Source organism: Trichoderma harzianum, assembly GCF_003025095.1.
Source record: "Trichoderma harzianum CBS 226.95 unplaced genomic scaffold M431scaffold_1, whole genome shotgun sequence".
Classification (NCBI taxonomy): domain Eukaryota; kingdom Fungi; phylum Ascomycota; class Sordariomycetes; order Hypocreales; family Hypocreaceae; genus Trichoderma; species Trichoderma harzianum.
In genome coordinates this window covers 848853-876277 of record NW_020209249.1, presented here as the reverse complement: position 1 = coordinate 876277, position 27425 = coordinate 848853, and the positions used below count along the sequence as shown (strand labels likewise).

Here is a 27425-nt window from a genome sequence, read left to right as displayed (position 1 = left end):
CAACACAACGAGACCAACATGCTCACCACCAAGCTACATCACCTCGGTTGGCTCCAGAAGAGTGTAAGAACCAACTCTGAGACCTGGCAATGCAAACTGGTTGCGAATATCTGTGCCTCATTCCTGCTCCAGAAGTAAGTTCTACCCACACCAGATCATTGAGCATGGCCTAACAAATTTGCTAGACTGTTACTTCAGTGAGCCCTTTGGACTGGAAGACAGCTCGACCACCTCGATTCACAATGATGAGCCAAGCGGCAAAACGTCTATAGAGACAACAGATGGTTTTCCACATTCCGAGGAAGGATGCCTTGGGACAGCGGCATTGTGAGTATCCATGCGTCAGTATCTTGGCATTTGTTCCTGAAGCTAATGGTATATAGAAAGACGAAGAGATCTCTACAATTTTTTCTTTCACCTCCGTCTCTTCTACTTTTCCTTTCCCCACCGCCTGCTTAACACGGTCGCACAACCCCCATAGACAGCCACCACAATCTGTACTCGGCCGACTATCTCAGTCCTCATCAGCATTTGGGCAAACACAACCAACCTCAGCTTTCTTCGCGGGCTTTGCCTGTTTAGTGCGTCGGTTTTTGAGTGCCCCTCAGCGAAACACAACAGTTTAATCCATCCGGACATTCAGTGACGCATGGAAGTTCAGGCGTCCTAGCTTGGATAAACCTGAATCTTTTCAATTCCAATGGGGACTGGCCCAAGTCGTCTGGATGCCGCACTCTCATCCTAGTTGGAGATATGAGCGAAAAGGGTAGAGTCTGATTGGAAGACAATCCAGTTGGAAGTGTGAGCGACCAAGGGTAGAGTCAGATTGGGGGTTGGTTCAAAGGGAGGACTTGGAGGTGTCTTTTTTACTGAGGTGATGGGAGAATAGAAATCAAAAGTCACATTATAACGGCGGAATCAATGCGAAGACCACAGCTTTGCACTTTCATCTTAAGATGCCAGCGTATTTGCGCGACAGCTGCGTAGCCCTATCCATCAACGAGGGATTGTGTGTCGCAGGTGTTGTCATTGCCTTTCAACAGCCATGCTTACAGTATCTACAGATCCAAAAGAGGGAGCTTTTGATCCTTGGCCACCCTTGATGGCCACGTAACCCTCGTCGAGTACCTAGCTGATAAGGTGTGTGGCTCTTGTCTCTAGCTGGGCGCTGAGGACCCAGAAGCTTGACCAACTGACAACAATCTGGAAGCTGGAGCTGCTTCAGACTTCGGCCTCTACACTCTACGCTCCACCAAACCAGCCCGACAGGAACCGGAAGCGCCGAGATAATCTTGCCGCACAAGATGAAGTCATCATGGAATCCCAAACAAGAATCACTTCAAATACAGCCAGCCTCCAGTCCCCACTTCCGCCTGGCAAACGTCAGCTACTAGCAGCTGGTTTGCGGAGAGCAAGCCCGCTAGCAAATCGCATATCGGCCGATCGAACGTTGCTCTGGGATGCAAGGGACTACTCCGTTAACAGCTAGGAGTGTCAGACGCTTGACTCCGGCATCACAAGATGGCATATTTGCCGGAATGAGCCTGAAGAGACACACGTCAAATTCCAGACAGCTCGCTTCCAAACCAAGCGGCGGCAATAAATCGAACGACGGGTCGATAAATGCGGCGATACGGTCGGCAACGAGGTCCCGAGGAAGTGAAGGGAGCGAAATAATCACCACGACATCGTTCCATCACATCACTTTGACTGTGCATATGCGCCCGTGCTGGAACCAACAATCACATTGACCTCCTACCTCCACAGTCCCCTACCAAACACCTCCAGGCGTCGTGCTATGTATTTCCCGCAGCGAAATATCGATCCACGGACGCAGACAATTTGTCGAGTCTGTCCATCTCGCGGCCTGCCATTGGCCCATCTCCCGTGAGAGCCCTGCATCACAATCTACAGCTCTGCATCTCGCAACTTCTGCACCAACTCCATCCAGATGGCGATTGGCCGGGGGCGTCTCCGCAGGCACCGCACGCGAGACCAGGGTCAGGCGCTTAATTCCTCGGTGGGCCAACCAAGAACGATTCTCACATCAGCATTGTGACGCCTCCGAGACGCCACAGGCCGCTCATTGGCCTGCCGGCAACGCTGGATTCGCAACCCGCCTTAGCTTTGCCGTGGAAGAACGAGGAGAACGAGGAGAGTTGTCGCATTCGAGTAGCTGTGCGCCGTGGTTTACGATCTGGGAGTACTGCCGCACTACCTGGCGCTGTGCTACCAAAAGCTGTTTAGACTAAACTCCTCATTACGAATATTACTCGGTTCGTGAACATTGACTTTTGATGGTTCCGAATAAGCATGGCGTTGCCTGGACTAATCCAACGACGCGAGAGAAGAAGCAAGAAAATCAAATCTTTGCCCTTTGGCTCAAGCTACCATTTTCTGCTAACGAAGCGCTACTCTCCCTCTCAAGCACCGTCCTCCCCAAGGTTGCTGCTGCTCGTATCGACCCAGGCATCACCCGCCTCTGTGGAACGGCCAATGGGAGCTGTGAATCGGAGTATTCCAACGCAAGGGTCGGCATCTTGTGAGGGCCAGGACCAGGTTCCCTGATTGGGGCAGCCCGCGCCAAAGCTGTGCGCGAATCACAGCGGGGAACAAGAGACAGAAAGACAGCTTTCCATCCACTCACAATTTTCTTCGCCTTCTAGCTTAGCCTGACCCGTCTCGGGTGGCGTCTGTCCTCGCCCTTGTCCTTGTCGAGGGAAGGGGGGACAATAGCTTGGGCGGCTGCAATGGCGCTTTTGTCACTCTCTGCGGTGTTGTGTGTGCATGCCGGAGCGGGCCTTGGTTCGCTTTTGGCCCCCAGAGACCGTTCTTAAGACCTCCCGGTTGCGCACGCCTCTTCTTTCCATCTTCTTTTCTACCCGCTCCCTCCTTGGCTTCCGTCAACAACAAGTCTTTTGTCCCAAGACAAATCCTTTGACGCTCTGTCTATCTGGACAAGAGCTCCGAGATTTGTGGCTTTTTGAGGCTGCCGAATATCAAAGAGAGAAGAGAAGGCCGGGCCTTTGGAGTCGCCCCACACAAAAAGAAAGAGAGGAGAACCCTGCGACCAGGAAAATCAACCAGGACGGACGACATCGGAAGCGACTTGATAGCCGATCTACGATTTGATCGTATACATCTACATACACAGCAACTACCGAGTTTCCCTCTTCGATATATACGACGGAAAGTTTCGGAATAGCATACCAGCAAAGCGAATTTGAAAACAATTTCTAGACGCGGCGATTTGCCATCTGCCAAGCCGGTAGAACATCATATACACGGGAGACAGTTACACACACATACATACGCATATAAACGATTCAATATGAGGCTATCACTATTCCTCACGCTCGCCCTGACGGCCCTCATCGAGGCCCATAGCATCATAGTATACCCAGGATGGCGCGGCAACAACCTCATCACCAACGATACGTTTCCCTACGGCATGCAATGGATGTATCCATGTCAGTTAACACCAGCCTCGCTCCACATCCCAATAAGACAACACAAAGAAAACTAACCATGAATCAGGCGGTGGCATAGGAACAACAAGAAACCGAACATACTGGCCAACCACCGGCGGTGCCGTCTCCTTCCAGCCCGGCTGGTTCCGCGGCCATCTGACGGCTCAGCTCCAGATCAACCTCGGATACGGCACTGATGGTCCCGACGGCGGCCCGCCAAACATGTCCAACATCATGGTCAAGCCGTTTATGCTCCAAGGACCGACCAACAATCCCTATCCCGGAACCGTATGCCTGCCTCAGGTCCCTCTGCCTGCTGGCGCAAATGTTTCTGCTGGCGATAGGGCGACGATTCAAGTCGTTGAGCTGGCTCAACACGGCGCAGCTCTGTACTCTGTAAGTCTTTGCCCTCTCATCTATCTATTCACTTCAAGAAAATTGTCTTTTGGGAATGGAAAAGACAATTCTGCATGGCCTATTTCAAAAACTAACTGGACTTCTTATCAGTGCGTCGACATCATCTTCGCCGAGCCAGGCGACCCCCGCATCCCCATCGTCAACGAGACAAACTGCTTCAACTCGACGCAGTTCGGCTTTGCCCAGATCTACACAATCACCACCCAGGAGCCCATCCTCGATGTGGTCTCCTCAACGACTTCCGATGCCGAGTCGCTGCGAAAATACAGCTGGGCGGGCTGGCTTCCGCTTGTTGCTGGGGCGATGTGGATGGCTCTGTGATGAAAGAGAGAATGGGGGGCTAGAGATTATATGACAGATGATATTCTGTTTTTTATCTCTCGCTCTTTTCTTCTCCTTTCTTTTTTTCCTTTTCTCGGTCCGCATAATTAACATATACCCCTGGATCCTCACTCTGTTGATGAGAGTTGGTACCCTTTTCCTTACTGTTTCTTCCCTCTCTCCAAGCGTGGGAACAGGACATGGCGTTGTTGGGCGTTTTTACGAAAATTGGGGGCGAGGCCATGTTTATTTAACCCCCCTGTATATCTCATTACCGTTACTTGGACTACTCGAGCTCGAAGATGGTGGTTGTTTTATAAATGAATCGTGTATATATAGATATATATATCTATACCATATATATATAGAGCAATGTGATATGATCTCACACTTGCCAAGTCTTTGTATATTATGCTTATGCGCCGAATGTCATCCTATCGTGCTTCATTTCTATTCATGATTTTCTTTATACCTGATCCCTCACCCGCTGTCTCTTCTACGAGTCTATCGCGGGATTACCTTTAAGCACTCATTCGCAACTCCCTTGATCCGTTCCTCGGTACTCTTGCTCGATGCTCCTTCAACCCATGCCGCTACTCCCAAGCTCTTGGCTTCATCCTTGGAAGTTGAGAGGATAGTGCCGAGAGCGACTAGTGCGCGATAGAGAACCTCTGAATCGGTCTGGTCCTTGAGGATAGTGCCAAGCACAGTGACCAGCCGTCGTCGCTGTTCGGGATTCAGCAGCTTCTCCTTGTTGACAAGGACAGAGTAGTTGACGGCCACTGTTGTCAAAGCGACCAGCACATTGCGGTTGAATTTGCCAATTGGCTCTCCGCCCTTGATGCCCGTGACACGTTCCAAAAACGAAATGGCCTTGTCTGCTTGAGAGCTAGCCAGGCTTCGTCCGTCGGCAGAGCTGAATAGGTTGGCAATCGTTCGTGCGCCCATCATGGCGGCATTCTCATTGGGTGGAAAGTCGTCAGGAATCGACGAGGCCACGGCAATGTCCAAGAGGGTCAGGCCTTGAGGGCCCTTGAATTGCGCGGCTATAGGGTATCTAGCCACACAGCGAAGCAAATCAAGGCCGGCCAGTCGATCAGCATAGGGCCACTCAGTGACAATCTTGAGGATTACGTTGAGAGTTGGGGTTGTAATAGCCTTCGAAGAGTCTAGAGCTTCCTTTGATGAATGCAGTGTGGCCTCTTCTCCTGGATTAAGAGCCACATCTTTTCGCCCAGACGAGACCATGGTCTTGTTAACATTGGAAATTTTGTTTAGGATGGCTAGTAAAAGGCTGACGTTAGAAATCTCACTGTAAAACTAGGACTGAATGTTCGATTTACTCACCTTCGTACTTTGCGGCAGAAATATTGAGGTATTCCCTCTGCGGTAGCACCTTTGGCGTTTGAGACTGAGATTCCTCTCCAGGGCGATATCGTGACTCGGTGCCGTATGGATCGGGCCCTGTGGATCGTTCAGACTTTCCGAGGGTGGCACCCTTGGTGTTTTCGGTGATGAAATTGGCCACGTTATCTAGGTAGGTTAGGGGCAGTTCGTTATCGTTGAGGAATTTGGTCGCTCTCTCGTAAGGGTTCTCCGAGAGATTATAGGGGAGCTTGAGCGCAGGCTTTCCGTCTTCAATATCGACGTCAAAGACATAATCGTAAGACTGCCCGTTGTACTCAACCTTCTTGCCCGTGCTACCAACAGCATCCACTACCGTACCAACGTTGATCCATTGCTGCTGGGCCATAGACCACGTGTGCGCAGTGATGTTGCCGTTGCTCTCCTTGATCATCTGGACTTGGCCCTCTTTGGTGCCTGCTTTGGACGTCAGGAACTCTGGACCAGGCAGCTTTTCTTTGTTGATGCCACCGAGCTGTTGTTGCGGGATAGCCGAGGCTTTGACTGAGTCCTGGAATTCCTTCAGTGTGGCTTCATCTGCTACAGCCTCTGGTCGCCGAGTGAAGATGCGTGCAACGCCATCACTGGCGCCTGAAATGATGTCTCCCGTCTCTGGATTGACAGCAACTGTCCACACAGATATGGCTGGGTGCGTGATGGTCTGGATGCATTCGGTTCCCTTCCACACCCTGACGGTCCGATCCTCTCCAGAGCTGACGAGTTCACCGGATGGCAAACTTGCCAGGCTGTACACGAAGCTTTCATGCCCATGGAGCTCACCGACCTGCTGACCGTTCAGCTTCCACAGCCGCAGAGTACCATCGTTGCTTGCACTGGCGATATCGGCACCGCTGGGGTGGCCCTTGGGAACCTTGCACAGCGCTCGGACAACATCGGGAGTGTAGATGGTGGCTGCTGGCATGACGTCGCCGCCCCTTGACTGCTTCAGATCAAACACTCGAATGCTCTTGTCAGCGCATCCTGTTACCACTGTTGTCTCATCAAAGGCAACGACACTCCAGACGGCCATGCCCTCGTGGCCACTAAGCATGTGCTCAGTCTCCCACTTGCTCAGGTTCCAAACTCGAGCCTGACCGTCCCATCCTCCAGAGACAAGGTATGTCCCTTTAGGAGAGACATCGAGTGTACACACGTTGTGCGCATGTCCAATGAGAAGGCGCTCGGCATTATCAGCTGCTGATAAGCTCGGCGACTTGACCTCGATGATGGTATCTTTGCCTCCCGAGACGACGAGACCGTTCTGATGCTCTTGATTTGGTGGGAAGAAGGCCACAGTGTTGACGTACTCAGAGCCGCGGCTGACAAGCGAGCCCTCAAAAGCTGGAGGCGTGGTCTGTGTTCGTCGCCATATCCGGATGGTACAGTCTCTTGATGCCGAAAGGGCGAATTCGGGAGAGGGGAAGCTAACAGCGCGCACCTGCAGTAGAAGAGGGGAGTCAGTAAAGGCAAGACTTGCACATGGATATGTGAACAGAGTGTAAACAGAGCTGAGGGATCTCGTACGTCGGCTTCGTGGCCAAGAAGCTGCGCTGAGAGCTTGAATTCGGCCATGGCAATGTCAAGCTCCGGATCGCAATGCCTTGGTGGTGGGGGTTGCACCTCAATCTGGGGAAGAGGGGAGCGATGATGCGACTGATGGCAGAGAGAGAAACGACGAGGCTAAAGAGCGGTTGAATTGCTGTTGCAAGGGAGAAAAAGAGCGATAGTATGAGCAATATGGGTCTGCTTGAGATGAGCCAAGAAAGCCGTAGCTAAATTGCTTTGTCAGGCGTTTGGGCGTTTGTAGATGTGGATGACGATGGAAGCTTGAAGACAGCTGGAGGGACCCCGAGAGGCAGCTGCAGTACGTACTCGGGCTGGTGACTGCACTGCGATCCCCACCAAGTATCAGCACAGGCGCAATGGCCTCACTCACAGCGGGTAATTTAGCGGGCAGCTCCAGTGGGCTTTAGGGGCGAATTGGCGCTTTGGTAAGCAGCGTGTGGCTTGTGGCGCTAGACGGGCTTGACGAGGTGGTTCATCCAGGCACAGGGACAACGAATGGTGTTTTTGCTTGTGCAGGGAGTAGCTTCTGTTGGTGATAATCTTTGTACATAGAACACCTGACATCACGTATCATTCATAGAGATCCCTCCAAAATATTAGATATTACAATATATCATAGATAACATGGCCAATCTCTTGTCTAAAGTCTTGAATCATGAACAGAACCAAACGAGGCGCCACACTTCAGCGACCCCTCCATTTGTGGCGGTGCTCCTAATCCATCTTTCGCAGCCCAAAACTCATCGATAGCCACAGCGGCTCGCAATTAGCGATAGCGACTGCTCGCCCTGCTAGCCCAAAAGCTCGATACGCTGCCCCGCTTCCCCAGCAGCGGACAGAAATCATCATCCAGATCGTCTTGCACCCGAATCTTTGTGGTCCCGGAATCCTCTATCAGGGGCTGCGGTGATCGCCTCCAGCTCTTCTCTCTTCTCCTCCGCTCTACTCCATCACTCCTCCAACAGCGACATTCATTCACACGCTGACGCCCGCTGCAATCTGTCCGTGTGCTGGCCTCTGTCTCGCCCGCTGTTCGACAAGCGAATCCTGCAGCGAGCTGCTTCGACTCCTTGCATGACCAGTTTGAGACTCGACTCGATTGCCAGCTGCCAACCAACGTTTTTCTCTCCTTGTCGGCCGATTTATACCCCCCGTGCGCTCGGCGAACCTTTTTTGCTTTCTTCTCTCTCTTGCTTTTCGACCAGGGCTTCTCTCACTCATCGCTGGGATCGTCGATTTTGTCTGGAGCCTCGCTGACCCCCTAATCCAAATCCATCTTCAAACTTGAAACACCTCGTACGGTCCTTTTTATTTTCCGATTGACCTTTGGTTCGCCGTCTTGACGCTCCTGCTCGCGACGCAAAGACTCCGACGCTCTAATTACTTCATCTCTCCGTCAATTCACGCGATCATTCACCGTCATCATCGTCATCATGGCAGCCGAGGTGCCCCGACAATACGTTCCGCTGACCTGCCACGGTCACTCGCGACCAGTTCCTCACATCAGCTTCTCTCTTCTCGAGAAGGAAGAAACCTACTACATGATCTCAGCTTGCAAGGGTATGCATTGGCCCATCTCAGGTGGAAGCACGTCGTTTGACCTGGGCTAACTTTGTATTCTGCAGATGGCAATCCCATGCTTCGTGATGGTGTAACGGGCGACTGGTAGATATATCCTTTTTGTGTGACATGCTGTCATAGACGGACCCAGGCTGATTTCTTGCGTCAGGATCGGCACTTTCATCGGACACAAAGGCGCTGTCTGGCAGGCTAGGCTGAGCCCTGATGCATCCAACGCCGCGACCGCGTCTGCCGACTTTACTGCGTACGTGATACTTTCTTTTCTGCGGGCGTGGAGTATAGGGAATTGCACGTGTTCTAACATTCATGATGTGTTGTAGCAAGATCTGGGACACCCACACCGGCGAACTCTTGTATACGCTGCAGCACGACCACATCGTCCGCGCCGTTGCGTACCCACCCGACAATTCAGACCTTGTAGCCACTGGCGGCATGGAGAAGAAGCTTCGCGTCTTTGACTTGTCCGACGTCCCAGGCGCCAACAGCGGGAACCCAATCACGATCCCTGCCTCGGCCGGATTCGAAATTGGCGAGGGTGTGCACACGGGCTCCATCAAGTTCATCTGCTGGACTCAAGATCCAAACGTCATCGTCACGGCTTCGGATAAGACCATCCGCTGGCTCGATCTTCCCAGCCGAGCTTGCATTCACCAAGAAGTGCTGGACGGCGAAATCCGCTCTTGCGAGATGGTATCTCTGTCGCCAGAGTATACCTCTGTTACGGATATTGGCGGTGGAAAGCCTGTTCTTGCTGTTTCCGCTGGCAAGACTGCCTACTTCTGGGGCGGCCACCGGGCGATGGAAGAACTGAAGCGCATCGTTCTTCCCAACACCATTGCCAGCGTGGCCCTTGATGTCAAGGGACGCAAGGTGGTTGTTGGAGAAGAGCCGGGAACATGGGCCAAGGTCATTAGCTACGACGACGAGGTGGAGCTGGATGTTCACAAGGGCCACCACGGACCTATCTGGTCCATCGCCTTTTCGCCCGATGGCAAGCTTTACGCAACAGGCTCAGAAGACGGAACCATCAAGATGTGGAAGAACTGCGATGGGTTCTATGGCTTATGGAGAGGCGGTACGGAGCGATCTGCGGAGTAGAGAGACACAGATCGCAGCTTCGCCTCTTTATCAGACGCGGCACGGACCTCGAGCCGATGCTTCACGCCAGGTAGCGGCCAATCCGAAGACTTGATCTGCTGCGACGTGATAGTGCCTCCAACGGAGAGCTCCCTCGCCAAACTCAATTCCCTTGACGAGAGCTACGGTGGCAGCGGCAACGTGCGACGGCGTGCATTTGCGTCGTCCAAGGGCTGAAGGCTGCTCCGGAATGCCATCAGAGGATTGACGCGGTAGAAGATGTGAACAAGTCGTGCCGCCGACATCATCCTCACCCATGGGCGAGATGACTAGATGCATGTTTTTTCCTATATTTATACGAAAAGCATGTGCCTAATTTTTACACATAGTTAGACATAGAGCTCCGTTTTGAGCCACCTAGTTAACCTTGTATGATAGTAACAAATCAATGGAATAATAAAGAGACTAACTAGTGTTGACTATGCAATTCTAATGCTTCCTCATTTAATTGATGTATAATTTTTTTTTTTTTTTTTACCATACTTGAAAAGATATTTTGGACCTCGGAGATGCAGGCTTACCCTCCACTGTTGCCATGTACCCATGTACCTCGCCCTCCGCAAATCGCCCAGCGGTCCGGAAAAATATTGTTGCTACACTGTCCGCAATCTGCCCCTCCCCCTCCATTTGCCCAGCCAAAAGATTGAGTCACCTTTGAGAGGCCGATTTCGACAAAAAGGCAGCGCCAACGATCGTCACCCGAGTCGCAAAGACGACACAAATCACAGCATCATGGCTCCCGCATCCGCTGACCCAGCCGGCGATCTCGCCCTCCAGGTGCTCCAGGCATTGGCCAACACCGACCAGATTCTCTCGACCGAGGCTTTCCCCAGCGTGCCCTTTGAGACCCTCAAGGCTTCTTTGGACCGCCTTTCCTCACGGTCCATGGTTGTCTACGAGCAGATTGAGAGACAGGAAGCGATTCTAGAGGCTGAGGCTGAGGAGATTGTCCAGCATGGAAGCCACGAGGCTCGTGTCTTTGAGGCCGTGCACAAGGCCCTTGGCGGTCTCTCCATCTCAGACCTGGAGACCGCAATCGGCGACAAGATTGTTACCAAGGTTGGCCAAGGAAAGGCCTTTAGGGAGAAGTGGATCAAGAAGGACGATAACAAGCTTGTTGCGCTGGTTAGTTTCTGCTGGAGAGAGAGAGCAGAGAAAAGAGCCGGCGACGTGATCTAACCCTGCTCTATCTAGGTCGACTCTATTGAAGACGTAACGAGATCGCAACTCCGCTTCATCAAGGAGACCAAGTCGCACGACAGCAAGATTATTGCCGACCTGAAGAAGCGAAAGCTCATCACCACCGCAAAGGTCATTTCCTTCAAGATTTCCAAGGGACCCAAGTTTGCGCTGGAGATTGTCAAGGAGGAGACGGATTTGACGGCCGACATGCTGGCGTCTGGAGCGTGGAAAACGGCCAACTTTAGTAAGTGGTCCTGCTTAAAGCATGGAAGTACGGTTTGCCGCAGGACACAAGGACTAATCTTTGGTATAGAGCCATACAACTTCAAGGCCTTGGGCGGGCACCAGGTCTCTGGAGCTCTTCACCCTCTCAACAAGATGAGACACGAGTTCCGGTTAGTTGGCTAAATCTAGAACAATTGGTGGGATTTTACTTGTATGGAGGGGTACTAACTGTTTGATTTTATTACAGACAAATCTTCTTCGAGACTGGCTTCACAGAAATGCCTACCAACCAGTATATCGAGACTGGTTTCTGGGTATGTATTACCCTTTGGCACTTAAAAGAAACATGAAATTTTTAGATGCTAACGTTTTGAACTAAATAGAACTTCGATGCTCTCTTCGTCCCTCAAGTATGTCGATAACGAAGAACTATAGCTCCTATCTTCTTCTTAGCATCACTAACGACAAATAGCAACACCCTGCCCGTGATTTGCAAGATACCTTTTACATCTCCGACCCCAAGACAGCCGGCCGCCCCGGTCCCGTCTCTGCCGACGATAAACAAAACTACGACGAATACTTTGAGAACGTAAAGCAGGTGCACGAGAACGGAAAGTACGGCTCCATCGGCTACCGATACCCGTGGGCAGAGGAGGAGTCATTAAGGTATGTGCTTCCTGGGATAAATGTGTATTACAATTCAAGTATCGTGCTAACAGGCCGCAGACTTGTTCTCCGTACTCACACCACATCTGTTTCGGCTGCCATGTTGCACAAATTGGCGGCAAAGAAGGGACCTGATGGCCGTGTCCCTCCTGTTCGCTACTTCTCCATCGATCGCGTTTTCAGGTAATTATCGATGCAATAGTTCATATATGAAGATGGCGACTTACCGTGTTTACAGAAACGAGGCCGTTGACGCAACACATCTGTGCGAGTTCCACCAGGTAGAAGGTATAGTTAATTTGACATGAAACTTCGAAATTTTGGTTATTAGTCGAAAGCTCACACACAATAACTAGGTGTTATTGCCGACTACGGATTGACCCTTGGAGGTCTGATGGAGTTCTTCGAGACCTTCTTTGCCAAGATGGGCCTGACAGAGTGAGTACATCATTTAATCTTAACTAAGCCAGCGATTTAATACTAATATGCACATTGCAGTCTCAAATTCAAGCCAGCGTAAGAAACAATAACTCTCATGCTGGAGTTTACCTGGACATCACTAACAAAAGAAATAGTTTCAACCCCTACACAGAGCCTAGTATGGAGCTTTTCAGCTACCACAAGGGTCTGAAGAAGCTTGTAGAGGTAAGGAAACCATGACCTTGATACCTTCAACGTATCTATAATGCTAATTGGGGAATTACGCACAGATTGGCAACAGTGGCATGTTCCGACCGGAAATGCTCGAGGCCATGGGTTTGCCCAAGGATCTGAGAGTGTACGGATTCGGCCTCAGCTTGGAGAGACCGACCATGATCAAGTACGCCATTTCAAATATCCGTGAGCTGCTTGGTCACCAAGTAGACTTGAACTTTATCGAGAGGAACGCCGCCGTGCGACTGGACAAGGATTAGATGATGGAGCGCATATAGAAAGCAAGTTGAAACGGCATATGATGGAAGAAAAAAAGACCAATGTTTGGACGGAGGAGGAGAGAAGAAAGAAAAGAAATAAGAAAGGCAGATTCGGAATGTCGCCGTTTTGGCCACGACGTTCCGATCGGACGGCAGCAACGATGTAACGACACGGTTTGGTTGCAGAACGCAAAGCCAAATCTCATCAATGCACTAGAATTTTGAGTCGCTGAGATACAAAGGAAAAAAAGATCAATCATGGTACTATTACCCGTAGTACCAAGTCTCATTCCATAAAACGGGCAGCGGTGACTGTATTTCCGGTCGAGCGTCTTTACTAATGCCCCAATTAGAGGGGATATACGGAGCACTATGTGCTTCAGATTATGGAGATGGATATAAAGTTATTCCGTCGCTCACGGGGAGGGAGAACTTGCCTATATTCTCGTCATCCAGCTGAGTTGAAGCTTAAGAATCCAAGGCTTCATGCGAAAAGTTGCCTGTTTCGGAATGTGTAAGTGGGGTTGTTCGCGATCCCGGTGGCGTCAACAGGGATCGATGGTTAGCATTAAGACCGGAGTTACGGGATTGGTCGAATTATTATCATGGCATTTTTTGGCATGTACGGAGTAGTTGAATCATCTTTGGTCATCACAGTTCTAAAGGAATTAGTAACTATAGCAAATGCGAGCCATTGAGAATAGGTAACAGAGCGGACGTACGTAGACCATGGAGTTGGTTGTTTCGTAATTGCTCCAGATTTCTGAGCTTATGAATTGTCTCTCAGGAGATGGACATCACGAAGTGTATAAAGCAACTCGTTTCCTCGTGAGGTAGGATAACTTCTTATACTCACCATCAAAAATCGCAGAACTCGCACTTGTTTAGTACACCTTTTATACAACCAACGCAAAATGTCTTCTTGGGCTATTGTCGGAGCCACTCGTGGCATTGGAGTAAGTGATGGACCTGCGATGTGAACTTGTGTGCTCTTTCCATGAAGCTAATCATCGTACAACCTAAATAGTTCGAATTTGTCAAGCAATTGGTACGTTGCTAGATGATGTCGCTGTGGTGACTTGAATGCTTACCTATAGGCCAGTCCTCTGATTCCAAGAACACGGTTATCGCTTTGATTCGAAGCCAAGCTACGGCCGGTCAGTTGAATGAGCTGGCTGCAACTCGCAAGAATATCCACATCATTGAAACGGACATTTCTAGCCTCTCCAGGCTCGAGGAGACTGCAAACAGCATCAGCAAGGTCACCAATGGCAGCCTGGATGTTCTGATTTACAACGCGTACTCTGCCGGAACTGACGAGGCCAAGCTTTTGCCGCCTTCCGCCTTGTGAGTATTTCGTTATTCCTTGTCGATATTTGCCAGGCACTAGAGAGACTGATTGCGTCAAGCCGCGGAAAGGAAGATGCTTTCAAGCGAGAAATCGACGAATCTGTAAGTCTTATTACCGGATCAGAAGCCAATTCACGTATACTCACCCTGTAAACAGTTGTCTGTGAATCTCTTCCAGGCTGTGTATACGATCAATGCACTGCTCCCTTTGGTCGAGAAGAGTCAGCAAAAGAAGATTGTCTACATTTCATCAGGAATTGGCGATATCCCTACCACTCGCGCCACCGAAATGCCTAACCTCCTTGGATATTCCGTCAGCAAGGCCGCTGGAAATATCATCATGGCCAAATACGCAGTCGAACTCAAGGCCAAGGGCATCCGGACCCTCGCTATGAGCCCTGGTTGGGTGGAAACCGACGCTGGTAAGTGTTTGTCATGCTTGGTAACCGAGTTAGCCGACTTTTGCTGACATGATCTGGCAACATTAGCTCGCGACATTTCCAACTCGCCTGAGGCCTTCCAGTGGATGCTCAGCTCGTTCCAGAAAATGGACCCAAGAGTCAAGGGCATGATCTCGACTGAGCAATCTGTCAAGGCCCAGTTGTCTGTTATTGGTTCTCTTGATGAGAAGCTTAGCGGCGCGTTTGTTTCTCACAACGGCAACGATAAGGACTGGTTTTAGGCCTCATTACGGCCGCTTCTTGATGCTTATTCGCTTTTTGCGATCGGACGCGCGGGCAACAAACTCGCAAGGAATAGCTGTCTTATAGTTGGCTAAAATTAGCAGAATAAATAGCATTATTATCAAGGAAAGCTCTTACCTTTTGTGAATACGTGTTGCATTTGTTCCCGAGAACAAGTGATTTAGATTCAGGGCCATTCGTCAATCTCGTCAGGGCTACAAAGAATGGGGCCTCCATCTAGTTCACCCTGTCAGTGCTCAAAGAACATGATACCGCTATGTTGTGTTCAAATTCTGGGTATGCCGTCATTATCTGTTCGGAGATCGGTTGGTCGCTGGGGTAGCTTCTCTTTGTTCCTGCCAATGAAGATAAGCGTAACGCCTGAATTCGGTTCATTGCTACCCTTTGCTGCAGCGAGTCCATTTCAGGGAAGCCTTGTGTCGTTGACTGGCGTTGGATATGCCCAGAAAAGAGACTCTCCAGCCAAGGGAGCTTCCATGCCATTGTTTACCCCGGTCGAAAGGCCCACAGATTCCCGATGTCTCTCTACCGCCACTTTAAAAACTTCCTCTTTTGGTATGTGTAGGTGGAGTACGGACTTCGTGGCTGATGTGTCGACTAAGAGGCAATTAGTCAGAAAGCTAGATTAAACCTCGAGGGACAACCATCGACGCTCTCTCACCATAAACAAAGTGCTGCCAAGAACGTCTTCTAAGATTGATTCTCAAATTCCTGAGAAGATTAGTAACTGAGAATATGAAGGGAAGCAATTCTGCAAGTGAGCCACAGCTCAAGATACGAATCCGTCGCTGGAGACAATACCAGCCGACAAAAAGCCTAGCGAACGACGATGGGTGTGGCAAGACGGCTTCGGAGTCATCAGATGCGCATCTGCCATCTGGGCATCCATCTTCACCATTGACAAAAAGAGTGGGAATCGAGTTCATTAACGCAGCACATCCCCGAGATGCCACTTCGGCAGTGGCCGTCTCTAGCATTCGATCGCATGCAGCTCGGGGTGTTCATGCTTCCCGGCGCGCATCAGCCCTGCCACTAAGTAAGGATTCGAAGGGAAGAGGAGCACAAGTGGATACTGGAAAAGTTTCCCAAGTGGTCGTCGTTTGGCCCGCTAGGCTGAATATTCCCCGATTCGAATGGTTGTTCCAAGGGAGCAGACCTATCACAAAGCTTGAGTATTTCCTCTTGGACTACTGTAGGTGATCCTAGGCGAACGGTTTTGAACTCACATAAAGCTAACTTGATGTAGACGTCAAATCTGTCATTCCAGAATCTCGGGATTGGTGTGACCATGGCGAGGGGGAGCTTCCATTCTTTGAGACCGCGAGCCAACATTGGCTCCCCTTTATCGTCTCGGACGATGGCATGCTAGCCGGGGTCTTTCTTTCTGCATGTCGTAATCTTGTACGGCATGAGCGGCGAGGACCAGTCGATTGTGATTACGCACATGTGGCAACCATGTACAAAGTGGAGTGTATCAGATCTGTTAACGCAGATATTGCTACAGAACAATGTTCTATTAGCAATGCGTCGACTGCAAAAGCGCTAATGTTGTGCAGCGATGAGGTAAGTTTATCCTGCATTTGATATTTGATAAGAAACCTGCCGTGGTGGAAAGTCTAATGCGTTTGATTGTAGGCTCTGTGCGAGAATGAGGCGGCTTCGTTCCAGCACTATGAAGGCATGAGGCAAATGATTCAGCTGAAAGGAGGCTTACCAAACTTTGGCGTTGCAGGGTTCTTGCGCAAAGCCTTCAAAGGGTGTAACATGTACCAATTTTTCGGGAAGCCACATCTTGAATATGCCAGATGAAACGGAGTCGAGTCCATGCTGCAGACTGCTGGAGCAGGCAGGGGAGCCGACAGGACGAGAATGCTTCAATGTTCCTTACGATGATGTTTTGTCATCAGGAAATGCCAAGTGCGAGCTGGAGAGAGTTTTTCGCCATCGAATTTTTGGAAAATGGATCTTCAAGATTTGTGGAGGGCGGCTTGGGGGCTGGAGAATCACGGTCGTGGCTTGCTTGATGCTTTGACTCTTGTTAGCGATCGCGATTTGCCTCGTGTCCATTCGCTTGGGATGGGGATACAAGAAGCTGTTCCATTACGGAGCAGTTTTCGGTTGTAATGTGGGAGAGGCCGCTTCGGAAGAGGAAATTCGGGAAGATTAATTTTGGAAGATGGATTTTGGGAAGATGATGTAGCAGCCAAGATGAGCGTGTGCCTACGCGTTCGGGCAGGAGTGTCTTGATAGCCTTGGTACGTACAGACGTGTCAACCAAAACTAAGCCAAAATAAATGAACATCATGGAATTTATGTTCAAATAATCCCTAAATAAGCCTAAAAGTACGCAATCTTTCTTTTGCTTTCTTTTTACGTCCTGTTCATTCCATTTTCTTATCGTCTTCTTGATTCTAGAACTGGATAATGCTCCCAACAACACACCTGCGTGTCAGTATCGGATAATTAATCAAGAAATGATTGGATACGGTCATTTCAAAAGATGTGTATGTCGAATGAGGCAGAAAATAGGGGTTTTCAATACATTGTCGTCTATGAGCCTATTCTTGCCACCGACGAGTCTAATATCGCCAATCAAATGTTACGGTGACTAGGGCTTTGTAGGAGCTCTCGCATCAATCAGCCAGAGATATGTCTGATCGAATTCTGCCGACTGGACTCGACGTCACAAAATGTGATTAACTTTCAAATAATCAAAAAAAATTCTTGAGTAGAAAACTATCGGACAAGCCTCGATATATAAAGTTCAGCGGGTGATGATAGACAGTAGGGGATGAAGATATAAAGGGTGCAGAGGCCCCGGAATCCAGCACCTCAAGATGAACCAAGTCCAACATTTCGCAAAAGCTTAGCTATCACGTTCAAAAAGAAGCCGTTTGTCGACTCTAAAAATGTGGCGGGCACGCAGAACAGGAGCCAAAACACGGCCAGTGGGCTTCATTCCACCAGCACCAGCACCAGTAACAGCACCACCAGCACCAGCACCGGTAACAGCACTACCAGAACCAGCATCAGCACCACCAGCACCAGAAGCATCAGCAACACCAGAATCAGCAACACCAGAATCAGCAACACCAGAATCAGCAACACCTCCTCCTCCTCCTCCTCCTCCTCCTCGTGGTCGTCGTGGTCGTGGTCGTCGTGGTCGTCGTGGTCGTGGTCGTGGTCGTCGCCCTCGTCCTTCATCACCACCACCAGCACCACAGATGCCACCGTCACTATCGCCATCGCGATCACCGTCACCACTATTACTGTCATAGTCACCGTCGCCGCCACCACTAGAGCAAGGACAAGGACAACAGGAAGCACCAGAATTCCCACTACTACCATCATGGCGTCCTCGCCCTCCTCGCCCACCACCTTCGCCGAGTCTTCTTCCAACAAGTCCTCCTTTCACACACATGGCTAGGCCTCTCACGAATCCGCCTCCTCCTAGCCCTCCTACTATAGACCCTCATCTTCTTCACTCTTTTACTCGGCATCGTCCTACTCGGCAGCATCCTAGACAGCCTCACCCAGGACGTGCTCGTTCTGTTCCCGCTCGTCCTCCTCTCACTGAGGTTGTCAATTGCGCTATTCCTCATGAGCATCCTATTCGTTCATTTCCTCCCCTTTCATATCCCCGCCCGGTATATCATCATCCAAGGCCTCTTAGCGCTACATGTCCTCGCCCTACGCCAACTCTTCCTATGATGCGCTCTGATTCACCCCCCCCTTGAGGTCTGGAGGCCAAACACTGCGGTGTCGGAGAGCCCAAGCAGCGAGGAAGCTGGCTTGGTATATTGGAAGTGCTGTGCATGTGGTCAGCTGGAAATGCTTTGCGAGCGCATCAGGACTTGCGTTCAAGGGGGCTGCCGACATTTGCACTGCGACCGCTGTACCTTCTATGAGTCTTACAATGGGGATTGAACATTCATTCTCCTTTGTTTTGAGCATAGCAAAACCGACGAAGCACTCCAGCGCCGCCACCTCCGCACGACGACTATGATCTCTTGGTGGTAGCGATAAAGTTCAGTTGGACAGACGTTACTCAGAGCTTGGGCGGGGAGGACTTGCTAGGGACCAGGGCGCCATGGAGAGATTGTACCATGAGACTACTTATGCGACGGAAATTGTCAGAGCGCGGACAGATGAAGAATATGGAGAGAAAGACTGGGAAAAGCATTGCATCTACGCACAACTTTGAAGATGGGGAATGTTGTGAGATGCTCACGATGAGTGTCGAAATGCCACTTGGCAAGTCACTTAGGATGGAAAAGTGCAGCGCCGGGCGACAGGATGGGAATCAACACGGTGGTGATAAACCATTTTATTTGATCTTGATCAAGGGACCAGTTTTTCGCGATGAAACTGTTTGTCCTTGAGGAAATGGTCATGATATTCAACTTCTGGGGGACACTTAACCTGGAGTTGCAATGGAGACGGTAGCAGGGGTGCGATCCTTTGCTGGGTTTTTCTTTTTTGATTGGTATTTTATTAAAGAACATTGTAAATGACGTGCTGAGTCGGAATTAAGCTTAATGAAATAATATACCCTTGTACATATGAAACTTGTTATTCATTGCTTCCCGATCAAAGACTGTGAGTCGGTGGGCGGTTAAATTGCTGTGGAGATCGTGACGGTAATCAGTACTCGCTCACCTAAGCAGCATTAACAAACAGCATCAAGGAAATATCTTATTGGGGGGGTAAATTCGTTGTAAAACACTTGATTTCAAATATCCGGTTGATACCCTTTGTTTAGACGGTATATCGCACATCATTAGAGGTCGTTCAAGTTTCACAACCAACTCATCAGACATCAGTATCGATAGGCATCGCCAGGCAGCAGCCGCCCTGGTTCGCGGCGAGTTTTGATTCGCCTGAGGCCACACCAATCTGGTTGCCTCAACGGAAAAACGATTCGCCTGAGTTGGGAAATCATCGGAAACGTCTCTAATTGGACCACGACTCAATTCATCTCTCGGTTGTGATTCATTGGTTTCTCAACATTGGACGCCGGAATTTGGTGTAAGATGGTTGGCTGGCTTGCGCGATGGAGTGGACCTCGGTCTTCATCAGCGTGTGACTCTTGGGAGAGGGAAAAAAGTATAAAGCTCCATGTTTCCCCTCGTTGATATTCGTTTTGATCTCCTTCATCATCATCACCTTCATCTGTTTCTCCCTCTTTCACTGGTGATACAAAACTGAGCGTTGCTATACTGCGGCTTTGTTTGTTCTTTCTACCCCGCCGCCTCCAAGCATCAGTTGATCATCACCAGACGTCATCCCATCATCACAGTACTTGAAGTATCTTCTTATATCATCATCTCCATTGTCTATTCGGCTTGTCATCTATTGTTGTTTCTTTATCATTTCATCATTGGATTTTCCATCCATCGTTGTTCCTCTATATCTCTCTCAACCATTGACCCACTTCTGATATATCAGATTCCCTCCCCCCTGTCCACATCTCATCTCAAACTAACCTGTCGTTGTCACCCCCTCCCATCCATCCATCGCCATCTGACTTGAGGTCTTACCCACCCCAACACTCAACATCACAATGTTTCGATACAATAACCCCAATGCCCTCCCCACTTGTGGCATCTACATCATGGTCGACAATGATATCAAGTTTCTCCCCATCGTGTCTCTTGATGTTCACACTTCCATTGTTGCCTCAACCTCTCGGACTGTCTTGACCCAGACGTTCGGCACCACAGGTACCTCCCTCAAGAATGTGAAATATGTCTTCCCCCTCTATGATGGCGTCTCTGTCGTGGGGTTTGAATGCACCATTGGGTCGCGCGTGATCAAGGGTGTTGTGAAAGAGAGAGAAGAAGCCAAGCAAGAATACCAGGCTGCTGTAGCAAGTGGCAAAATCGCGGGCTTGCTCGAGCAGTCTTTGGAGGCATCCGATGTCTTCAGCACCTCGCTTGGTAATATCCCCAGCCGCGCTAAGAGTGTCAAGGTTGAGATTACATATCTGGGAGAGCTGAGGCATGATGCTCAGGTGGATGGACTGCGCTTCACCATCCCCACCAAGTTAGCTCCGCGATATGGACAGCATTCCATGACTGGTAGCAACACTTTCCAAGGTGGAAAACACATCACCATTACGGTTGATACTGATATGTCTAGTGGTTCGGCCATCAAGAGCATTCAGTCGCCGTCTCATCCGATCTCTGTCAATATCGGCACCCTTTCCACCGCAACATCTGACACACCATCTTTACAGAAAGCCCACGCGACTCTGTCCCAAGGATCAGCAGAGCTAGACAGGGATTTCATCATCCAGATTGTCGCCACCGGTCTTGGTGATCCAATTGCGGTCTTGGAAACGCACCCTACGATTCCAAACCAGCGGGCTTTAATGGCGACGCTTGTCCCTAGGTTCAACCTGCCCATGGAAATGACTGAAGTTGTCTTTTTGTGTGATAGAAGCGGAAGCATGGGAGGTGGACAAAAGATTCCCAACGTTATTGATGCGTTGAAGATTTTTCTAAAGTCTATGCCTGTTGGAATCAAGTTCAACATTTGCAGCTTTGGATCACACTATGAATTCTTATGGGAGCGTTCCATGACATACGAAGAAGGGACATTGGAAACAGCCATAAACCATGTCAGTGGATTCTCAGCCAACTTCGGCGGTACAGAAATGTACCGGCCGATGGAGGATGTATTCAAGCGACGATACAAAGATTTGAACCTCGAAGTCATTTTGCTCACTGACGGAGAGATTTGGAGTCAGGAAGCCTTGTTCAACCTCATCAATACCCAAGTCTCTGAAAGTAAAGGTGCTGTTCGAGTCTTCACCCTGGGCGTAGGAACAGATGTCAGCCATGCCCTGATTGAAGGCGTCGCTCGCGCAGGCAATGGATTTGCTCAGACGGTGGGAGAAAACGAAAAGATGGACAGGATGTTGATCCGAATGTTAAAGGGGGCCCTGACTCCTCACATTACGGATTACACGCTTGAGATCAAGTATGAGAATAATGATGGCTCGGCAGAAGAGAATGATGACGACTTTGAAGTTATCGAAAGGGTCATGGATGCGATGACCTTGGAGGTACCCTCCTCGGGACAAGCGGAAGAAAGTCGCACTCAACAATCCCAGCAACCCATCTCTCTGTTTGACCAGAGTGTCCAAGACACCGACTTGGAGATGTCTAATACCTCCAATTCAGTCAAGGCGAAACTTCCACCCCTGACTGTTCCTCGATATCTCCAGGCCCCGTTCCAAATCCCACCTCTGTTCCCATTCAATCGCACGAGTGTCTACGTCTTACTCTCAGACTCGACACCAAATCGTCAGCCTAAGAGTGTTATACTCAAAGGCACCTCTCTCCATGGTCCACTTTCACTGGAAATTCCCATTGCGACTCTTACGGAGAGAGGTACTACCATTCACCAGTTGGCAGCCCGAAAGGCCACCAGAGAGCTCGAAGACGGCCGCGGTTGGATATTTCACGTCAAGAATCAAGATGGCAAGCTGTTGCAAGAGCAGTTTGACGGCCAATTCAGCGACATGGTGAAGAGAGAGGCTGTCCGTCTGGGGACGCAGTATCAAGTCAGCGGCAAGTGGTGCTCATTCGTTGCCATCCAGGATACTGATAGAAATGCCCACACGGGAGAAGAAGGCGAGGAAAATAACGATGATGGCGACGAAGAAGATGACGACGGAAATGAAGAGACGGACGACTTTGAGGAGCTCTCGTTTGATGAAATCGCAGCTCCAGGAGCCCCTGCCCAGAAAAAGAAAGCTCGCCGGGGTCCTCTCCAGACTGCGCGCAAGTCTACTGGTGGTAAGGCTCCGCGTAAACAACTTGCCTCAAAGGCTGCCCGAAAGTCCGCACCGTCTGCTGCTCCTGGTAAACTTCTCGGAAAGGGTGCCGTCAAACAGCAAAGAGTTGCCTCTCCACAGGCTCAGGGGCTACCTCCAATGGCTCAGCAGAAACCTATTAAAAAAACTCCGCAGCAAATGGCACAGCTACAAATGTTACAGCAACAGCAAATGCTACTGCAACAGCCAATCGCAGAGCAACAAAACAGACGGCGACTACTGATGGTGCCACAGGAGATGATGCCGGCGGGGATGCAACCGCTGGCTGGAGCACAAATGGCGGGTGGTATGCCAACCCAAAACCTAACGCAACAACAGATGGCGCACCAGCAGATGGCGCAACAGCAGCAACAGATGCGGGCGCGGATGCAGATGCAGGGTCAAGCAGGAATGCTGCAACAGAGCACAACTCGCTCTGGGCGTCCATTTGGCTTATCCGCGACTGCTATGGGAGGCGGTTTTGGTACTAGTTCTTCTGGTGGTTTGTTCGGTTCTGCGAATAATACTACCCCAACTACTGGTAGTTCTTCGTTTGGAAATCCTCCTCCTATTTCTCCTCATAGTGGCATGTTTGGTGGTCCTTCTGCTGCTGCGTTCCTTCTAGGGAACACTTCTGCTCCAGCAACTGGTGGTTCTTCGCTTGGCAGGTATGCTTCTGCTTCTTCTTCTGGTGGCTTGTTTGGTAGACCTACTAACTCCTCCCCTTCCGGTGGTTTGTTTGGTAGTTCCAGTAGCCCTTCATCTTCTGGTGGCTTGTTCGGTTCTGCGAACAGTTCTGCTTTTGCGCAACAACCGACGAGTGGAGGCCCCTTTGACCTCGACAACAGCGAAATCGATGTGCTGTCAACGTTGTCTACTTTGCAAACTTTTGCTGGCAATTGGCAGTGGAACCCCAGTCTCGAAGGTATTCTAGGAGTTACTCCATTGACTGCAACTGTGAAGATTCAGTTACCTGGTCAGTATACCCAGCATATGGATGTGTTGGCAACGCTTTGTGCTGTGGTATTCCTGAAGAAGAAGTTGGCGTCTGAAAAGGATTCTTGGGAGCTGCTTGTGCAAAAAGCAGAGGATTGGCTGAGGGCCCGGACGGGGGCAGACGTGCTGGATTTAGAGAAGCAGGTGGAGGAGAAGTTATTCCTAAACTGAGGGCTTATGAATTATGAATCAAGGGAAATGGTCAATGGTACTGAAATATGAATTGTTTCTATTGGGGTAAGGGATGTTGGGCCATGAGACAATGGTACTGAAATATGAATTGTTTCTTTTGGGGTAAGGGATGTTGGGCCATGAGATAGAGCAAGTGAAGATATCTTACTCTAGTATCTGCTACTACTGGTATATCTTTCTAGTAGCTTCTGCTATTGGTATATTTCTTTAGTATCTGCCACGATAGCTATATTTCTCGATGGGTAGTGAGGTTCCTAGAATTGATGTTCATCACTTATAAACTTGGTTGAAGACTTGTGACATGATGCTGTATAGCAGAGTTGGGGTGCTGACTAGTATTTCTCTATCTAAATATATGAAGATTGCTTTATAATTTACACTTTATGTGCTGCTTGATCAACTCAATATACTGGTGGATAACTTCCGAAGAAGAGCTGAATAACAAGGGTTTGAGAGCGAGGTAAGAAATGTTATTTGGTATAAGACCGTTGAGGTGTTAGTGTATCATCGTAATATGGAAGCCTCATTCATGGGTAGGCACATTCCCCCTTGCTTTTTGTATAGCAAGCTCCCCCAGCCTGGCAAGCTCCATTGAAAAGGCATCCAGGAGTTTCAGGTGTGTCAATTCAGCCAGCGTGAGCTTTCGTATGGGGATGCTTCTGAATAGCGTAGGGGCGCTCTTGAGGATTTCGAGATCTCCGGGAGCGGTTTCGTCGAGAGGGCTTGAGAGAATATTGGAAAACAGAGAGAGGATAGCGCTGATGGGGTAATAGATGATGACCCTACACGGAACATGGCGTCAGTATTTGCTTAGTTTCTTGAGACAATACTAATCAAGACAGAAGAAAGTGTGATCTAACATACCAGAAACAATCGTCCGTTATGACGTGGAGAGCTACGCGCAAGTATACCAACGTCGATCTGCTAGCATCGAGAGAGAGGTTGAAACTGGATCGTACGCCCTCGTGATAGTTGCCTGGTGACTGGGTCATGCACCTTCCGCTCGCTCGATGAACAATTGCGACAAAGTGGTAATATGCCAACCGAACCATGGAGGACTGCATGCTGACATCTGCGCTGACAGGGGTCGTCTTTCCGAATGTGAGTGTTGGGCGGAAATCGGGCGGAAGAGACAGACGCCACTGCTCAAGGGATTCATCGAGGACACGGATACTTTCCAAAAGTTCACATTGAGACTTGCGGTGCGCCATGGGCGAATACAGAGCGTCATAGGCTCGGGACTTGAGCTGAGAGAGCAGCAGTTCCCAGGGATACATGGGGACGATTCGGTTACCAAGGTTAGGGATGGTGTGGCTCTGGATGTGGCGGTTTTGCATTACGGAGTAGTCAGGAGGTAGTGTAAGGTCGCAATGGACGTCTGACAGACACGATGGCTGACCAGTACGGATGCAGAGATCTTTGTCAAGGGAGTAGCAGGTCCAGAAGAGATCGCGGAGATGGTGCGTTCGATCGTTCTTGTCATAGACTGGCGAGGTCGGCGGTGAAGATGCTTGATTTGATGATGATGGTGAAGAAAAGTATGATCTGGCAACATCTTGAGGGTTTGCGTGGGCCTTGAGGGCAAAGATAAACCGTGTGGCAATAGATAAGAACAGGCCCATAGACTGGAGGTCGCCCAAGAAATAATAGACAATGGCCTAATGTGGGTAATCAAGTGTTAGACAGAATGTACCATGGTTTTCCACACCTTCGATGGGTAAGGAGGTCAAGCACTGCTTGAAGTAAAGGGAGAATGTGTTTTAAAAATAAATCATGTTGCCAGAAAGGGGCTGGAGCATGAACGTACTAACGTGATGAGGGTTTGAAGGCCATCCCCTGTCATTTCTTGCGTAACCTGGGGTATTAAAGACCTGGCTGCTGCCAAATACGATTCACAGGACATTGTCGCAGCAGAATCATCTTCAATATGCAAAATAGAAGCCACAGCCAGAAACGAGTAGACGCACGCTCTAGCAGAAATGACAGAAGGGGAATCAAGCGAGGAATATGCCAAGTCGAGAGTCTTGACAAAGAGACCTTCACTCAGGACGGGAAAGATGAGGCATATGGTCGAAGAGCAATAGGCCGCAGCATATCTCTCCAAAGTCGATCTTTGAGGGAGCTCACAAGGCTGAGCGTTGGCAGCTATTGTATCCGAGTCTAGATACAGACGGCGAGGACTGTGCCATTGGCGACCAAATGAGCAGAGGGTCTGAGGCGTCATACGGCTTCCAGTGCGTGATTCGATCCATGCTTGACCTTTCTCAGAGAAGAGCGGGATGCCTGTAAACGAGGTTGCATTGCGGAGGTCGGACTGAGACGAGGTCAAGTATTCAAACTGGGTATCTGTGGAAAAGTTAGACCAAGATGTGAACAGATGCCGGGAAAAACTAGACATGTAGAGGTGAACACAGAGAGAGGGGTGTACGCAAAGAACAAGGTGCTTAGGCCGTATTATACTCGTACGAACAAGCACTCCTTCTAAAGGATAACACAGCACAAGTACAAACAAGGCTAGAAGAAAACGAAGAACAGAGAGGTGTGGCAATGCTATACAATATGCCGCCATGGTAGGTAGTAGAAACGACAAGGTGCATAATGCCGAGATCGGCGAGCAAGGCTTTGCCTCTTTAATCAAGAGGATCAGGAGACTTACCATCATCGTGCTGGGATAACCGTTGAGCTAGAATAACCTCCATTCTGGTAATGGAATCTGGCGTTTGGGCTACTCTCTGATCCGGGCTTCTCAAGGCGGGTCAGTAGCTGGCATGACGCCAAGGAATGGTAGATCCGCATGGCCGTACTCGGCACGAGCTGGGGATGAGGCTACGAATGAGGGATGGCCTTACCTCTTCTTCTTGGTATTTGCCACCAATCGGCGGTAGGTGCAGGCTAGGTCATGGTGTTTACACCAATTGCATTGTGGAACGTCGGCATCGCATTGGATCTATCATGCCGGTCTGTCAGTTGGTTCCTGGCCCGAGACTTGCCTTAATCGGAGCAATCCTGCTTCTCCATTGGCCCACCAGGGCGGGAAATAAAGTCGACAGACGCATTTAACGTGTACTGTCTCTCGTGTTCAAGATCCACTGGCTCTGGGGGAAACGCACCTTTCTCCTGGAGCACGAATCACACGCCTTTGCACGCCGTCCCCTGTTTGATTTGCGAGGCGCCCTAGCATCCATAGCGTCTTAACTGGAGCCAAACAAGGCTACTTTTCCGATAGAATGAGCTTATTGAAATAAATCAGACAATGACCTGAGACTGCGGGCGCGGAAGACAGGAGATCTGGGAGCAAGAGATGGCTCTCTGAATCGTTGAATCCTGGGGAGTTTGGCGATTTGACCGCTGAGTCAGCGGATTTCGGAATCATCCCCTGCAGCTCACGATGTGTCGTGCAGGGATTTGGTGGCTGATATCCTTGTTACTGTGCTTGAAGAGGAAGAGCTGCATCGCGTCCGAAGCGAACCTAAGATGG

General features: G+C 49.9%; 9 protein-coding genes across 9 annotated transcripts; 6 read left to right on the top strand and 3 right to left on the bottom strand.

Moving 5' to 3' along the window:
* Nucleotides 1-3331: 3331 nt before the first annotated feature.
* M431DRAFT_71879 (hypothetical protein) lies at nucleotides 3332-4208 on the top strand (the record flags this gene model as incomplete). The annotated part of the gene is made up of 3 exons (XM_024921960.1): nucleotides 3332-3470; nucleotides 3538-3866; nucleotides 3978-4208. The coding sequence occupies 3 exons, from the start codon at nucleotides 3332-3334 to the stop codon at nucleotides 4206-4208; spliced, it is 699 nt and encodes a 232-aa protein (XP_024779887.1).
* A 504-nt stretch (nucleotides 4209-4712) lies between these two features.
* On the bottom strand, nucleotides 4713-7184 carry M431DRAFT_488956 (hypothetical protein; the record flags this gene model as incomplete). Its single annotated transcript, XM_024916625.1, has 3 exons — nucleotides 4713-5491; nucleotides 5556-7050; nucleotides 7137-7184. 3 exons carry the CDS (start codon nucleotides 7182-7184, stop codon nucleotides 4713-4715), a joined length of 2322 nt encoding a protein of 773 aa, XP_024779886.1.
* A 1321-nt stretch (nucleotides 7185-8505) lies between these two features.
* On the top strand, nucleotides 8506-9872 carry M431DRAFT_173840 (hypothetical protein). The gene is made up of 4 exons (XM_024913057.1): nucleotides 8506-8738; nucleotides 8804-8843; nucleotides 8908-9003; nucleotides 9080-9872. The coding sequence occupies exons 1-4, from the start codon at nucleotides 8612-8614 to the stop codon at nucleotides 9855-9857; spliced, it is 1041 nt and encodes a 346-aa protein (XP_024779885.1). The 5' UTR covers nucleotides 8506-8611; the 3' UTR covers nucleotides 9858-9872.
* A 756-nt stretch (nucleotides 9873-10628) lies between these two features.
* Nucleotides 10629-12883, top strand: M431DRAFT_303 (hypothetical protein; the record flags this gene model as incomplete). The annotated part of the gene is made up of 12 exons (XM_024914167.1): nucleotides 10629-11021; nucleotides 11091-11322; nucleotides 11392-11473; nucleotides 11551-11617; nucleotides 11687-11713; nucleotides 11776-11969; nucleotides 12030-12152; nucleotides 12208-12257; nucleotides 12326-12407; nucleotides 12468-12485; nucleotides 12545-12614; nucleotides 12680-12883. 12 exons carry the CDS (start codon nucleotides 10629-10631, stop codon nucleotides 12881-12883), a joined length of 1542 nt encoding a protein of 513 aa, XP_024779884.1.
* Nucleotides 12884-13797: 914 nt separating this feature from the next.
* M431DRAFT_302 (hypothetical protein) lies at nucleotides 13798-14915 on the top strand (the record flags this gene model as incomplete). The annotated part of the gene is made up of 6 exons (XM_024914163.1): nucleotides 13798-13839; nucleotides 13911-13931; nucleotides 13986-14230; nucleotides 14293-14335; nucleotides 14391-14655; nucleotides 14722-14915. The coding sequence occupies 6 exons, from the start codon at nucleotides 13798-13800 to the stop codon at nucleotides 14913-14915; spliced, it is 810 nt and encodes a 269-aa protein (XP_024779883.1).
* Nucleotides 14916-15672: 757 nt separating this feature from the next.
* On the top strand, nucleotides 15673-17237 carry M431DRAFT_103441 (hypothetical protein; the record flags this gene model as incomplete). Its single annotated transcript, XM_024911519.1, has 3 exons — nucleotides 15673-16129; nucleotides 16184-16500; nucleotides 16573-17237. The coding sequence occupies 3 exons, from the start codon at nucleotides 15673-15675 to the stop codon at nucleotides 16744-16746; spliced, it is 948 nt and encodes a 315-aa protein (XP_024779882.1). The 3' UTR covers nucleotides 16747-17237.
* Nucleotides 17238-17742: 505 nt separating this feature from the next.
* On the bottom strand, nucleotides 17743-18746 carry M431DRAFT_502306 (hypothetical protein). Its single transcript, XM_024918140.1, has one exon. The coding sequence runs from the start codon at nucleotides 18356-18358 to the stop codon at nucleotides 17804-17806; it is 555 nt and encodes a 184-aa protein (XP_024779881.1). The 5' UTR covers nucleotides 18359-18746; the 3' UTR covers nucleotides 17743-17803.
* A 1361-nt stretch (nucleotides 18747-20107) lies between these two features.
* M431DRAFT_514664 (hypothetical protein) lies at nucleotides 20108-24205 on the top strand. Its single transcript, XM_024920253.1, has 2 exons — nucleotides 20108-23427; nucleotides 23506-24205. The coding sequence occupies exons 1-2, from the start codon at nucleotides 20501-20503 to the stop codon at nucleotides 23924-23926; spliced, it is 3348 nt and encodes a 1115-aa protein (XP_024779880.1). The 5' UTR covers nucleotides 20108-20500; the 3' UTR covers nucleotides 23927-24205.
* A 265-nt stretch (nucleotides 24206-24470) lies between these two features.
* Nucleotides 24471-26646, bottom strand: M431DRAFT_299 (hypothetical protein; the record flags this gene model as incomplete). The annotated part of the gene is made up of 4 exons (XM_024914146.1): nucleotides 24471-24729; nucleotides 24812-25605; nucleotides 25755-26293; nucleotides 26604-26646. The coding sequence occupies 4 exons, from the start codon at nucleotides 26644-26646 to the stop codon at nucleotides 24471-24473; spliced, it is 1635 nt and encodes a 544-aa protein (XP_024779879.1).
* Between the last annotated feature and the right edge of the window lie 779 nt (nucleotides 26647-27425).

Coding starts and splice junctions, on each gene's coding strand:
- M431DRAFT_514664 (XM_024920253.1), top strand. CDS start 20,501: ATGTTTCGATACAATAACCCCAATGCCCTCCCCACTTGTGGCATCTAC. Junction 23,428..23,505: donor GGTGGTTCTTCGCTTGGCAG/GTATGCTTCTGC, acceptor TTTGTTTGGTAG/TTCCAGTAGCCCTTCATCTT.
- M431DRAFT_502306 (XM_024918140.1), bottom strand. CDS start 18,358: ATGTGTGTGAAAGGAGGACTTGTTGGAAGAAGACTCGGCGAAGGTGGT.
- M431DRAFT_173840 (XM_024913057.1), top strand. CDS start 8,612: ATGGCAGCCGAGGTGCCCCGACAATACGTTCCGCTGACCTGCCACGGT. Junction 8,739..8,803: donor CATGATCTCAGCTTGCAAGG/GTATGCATTGGC, acceptor TGTATTCTGCAG/ATGGCAATCCCATGCTTCGT. Junction 9,004..9,079: donor GCGTCTGCCGACTTTACTGC/GTACGTGATACT, acceptor GATGTGTTGTAG/CAAGATCTGGGACACCCACA.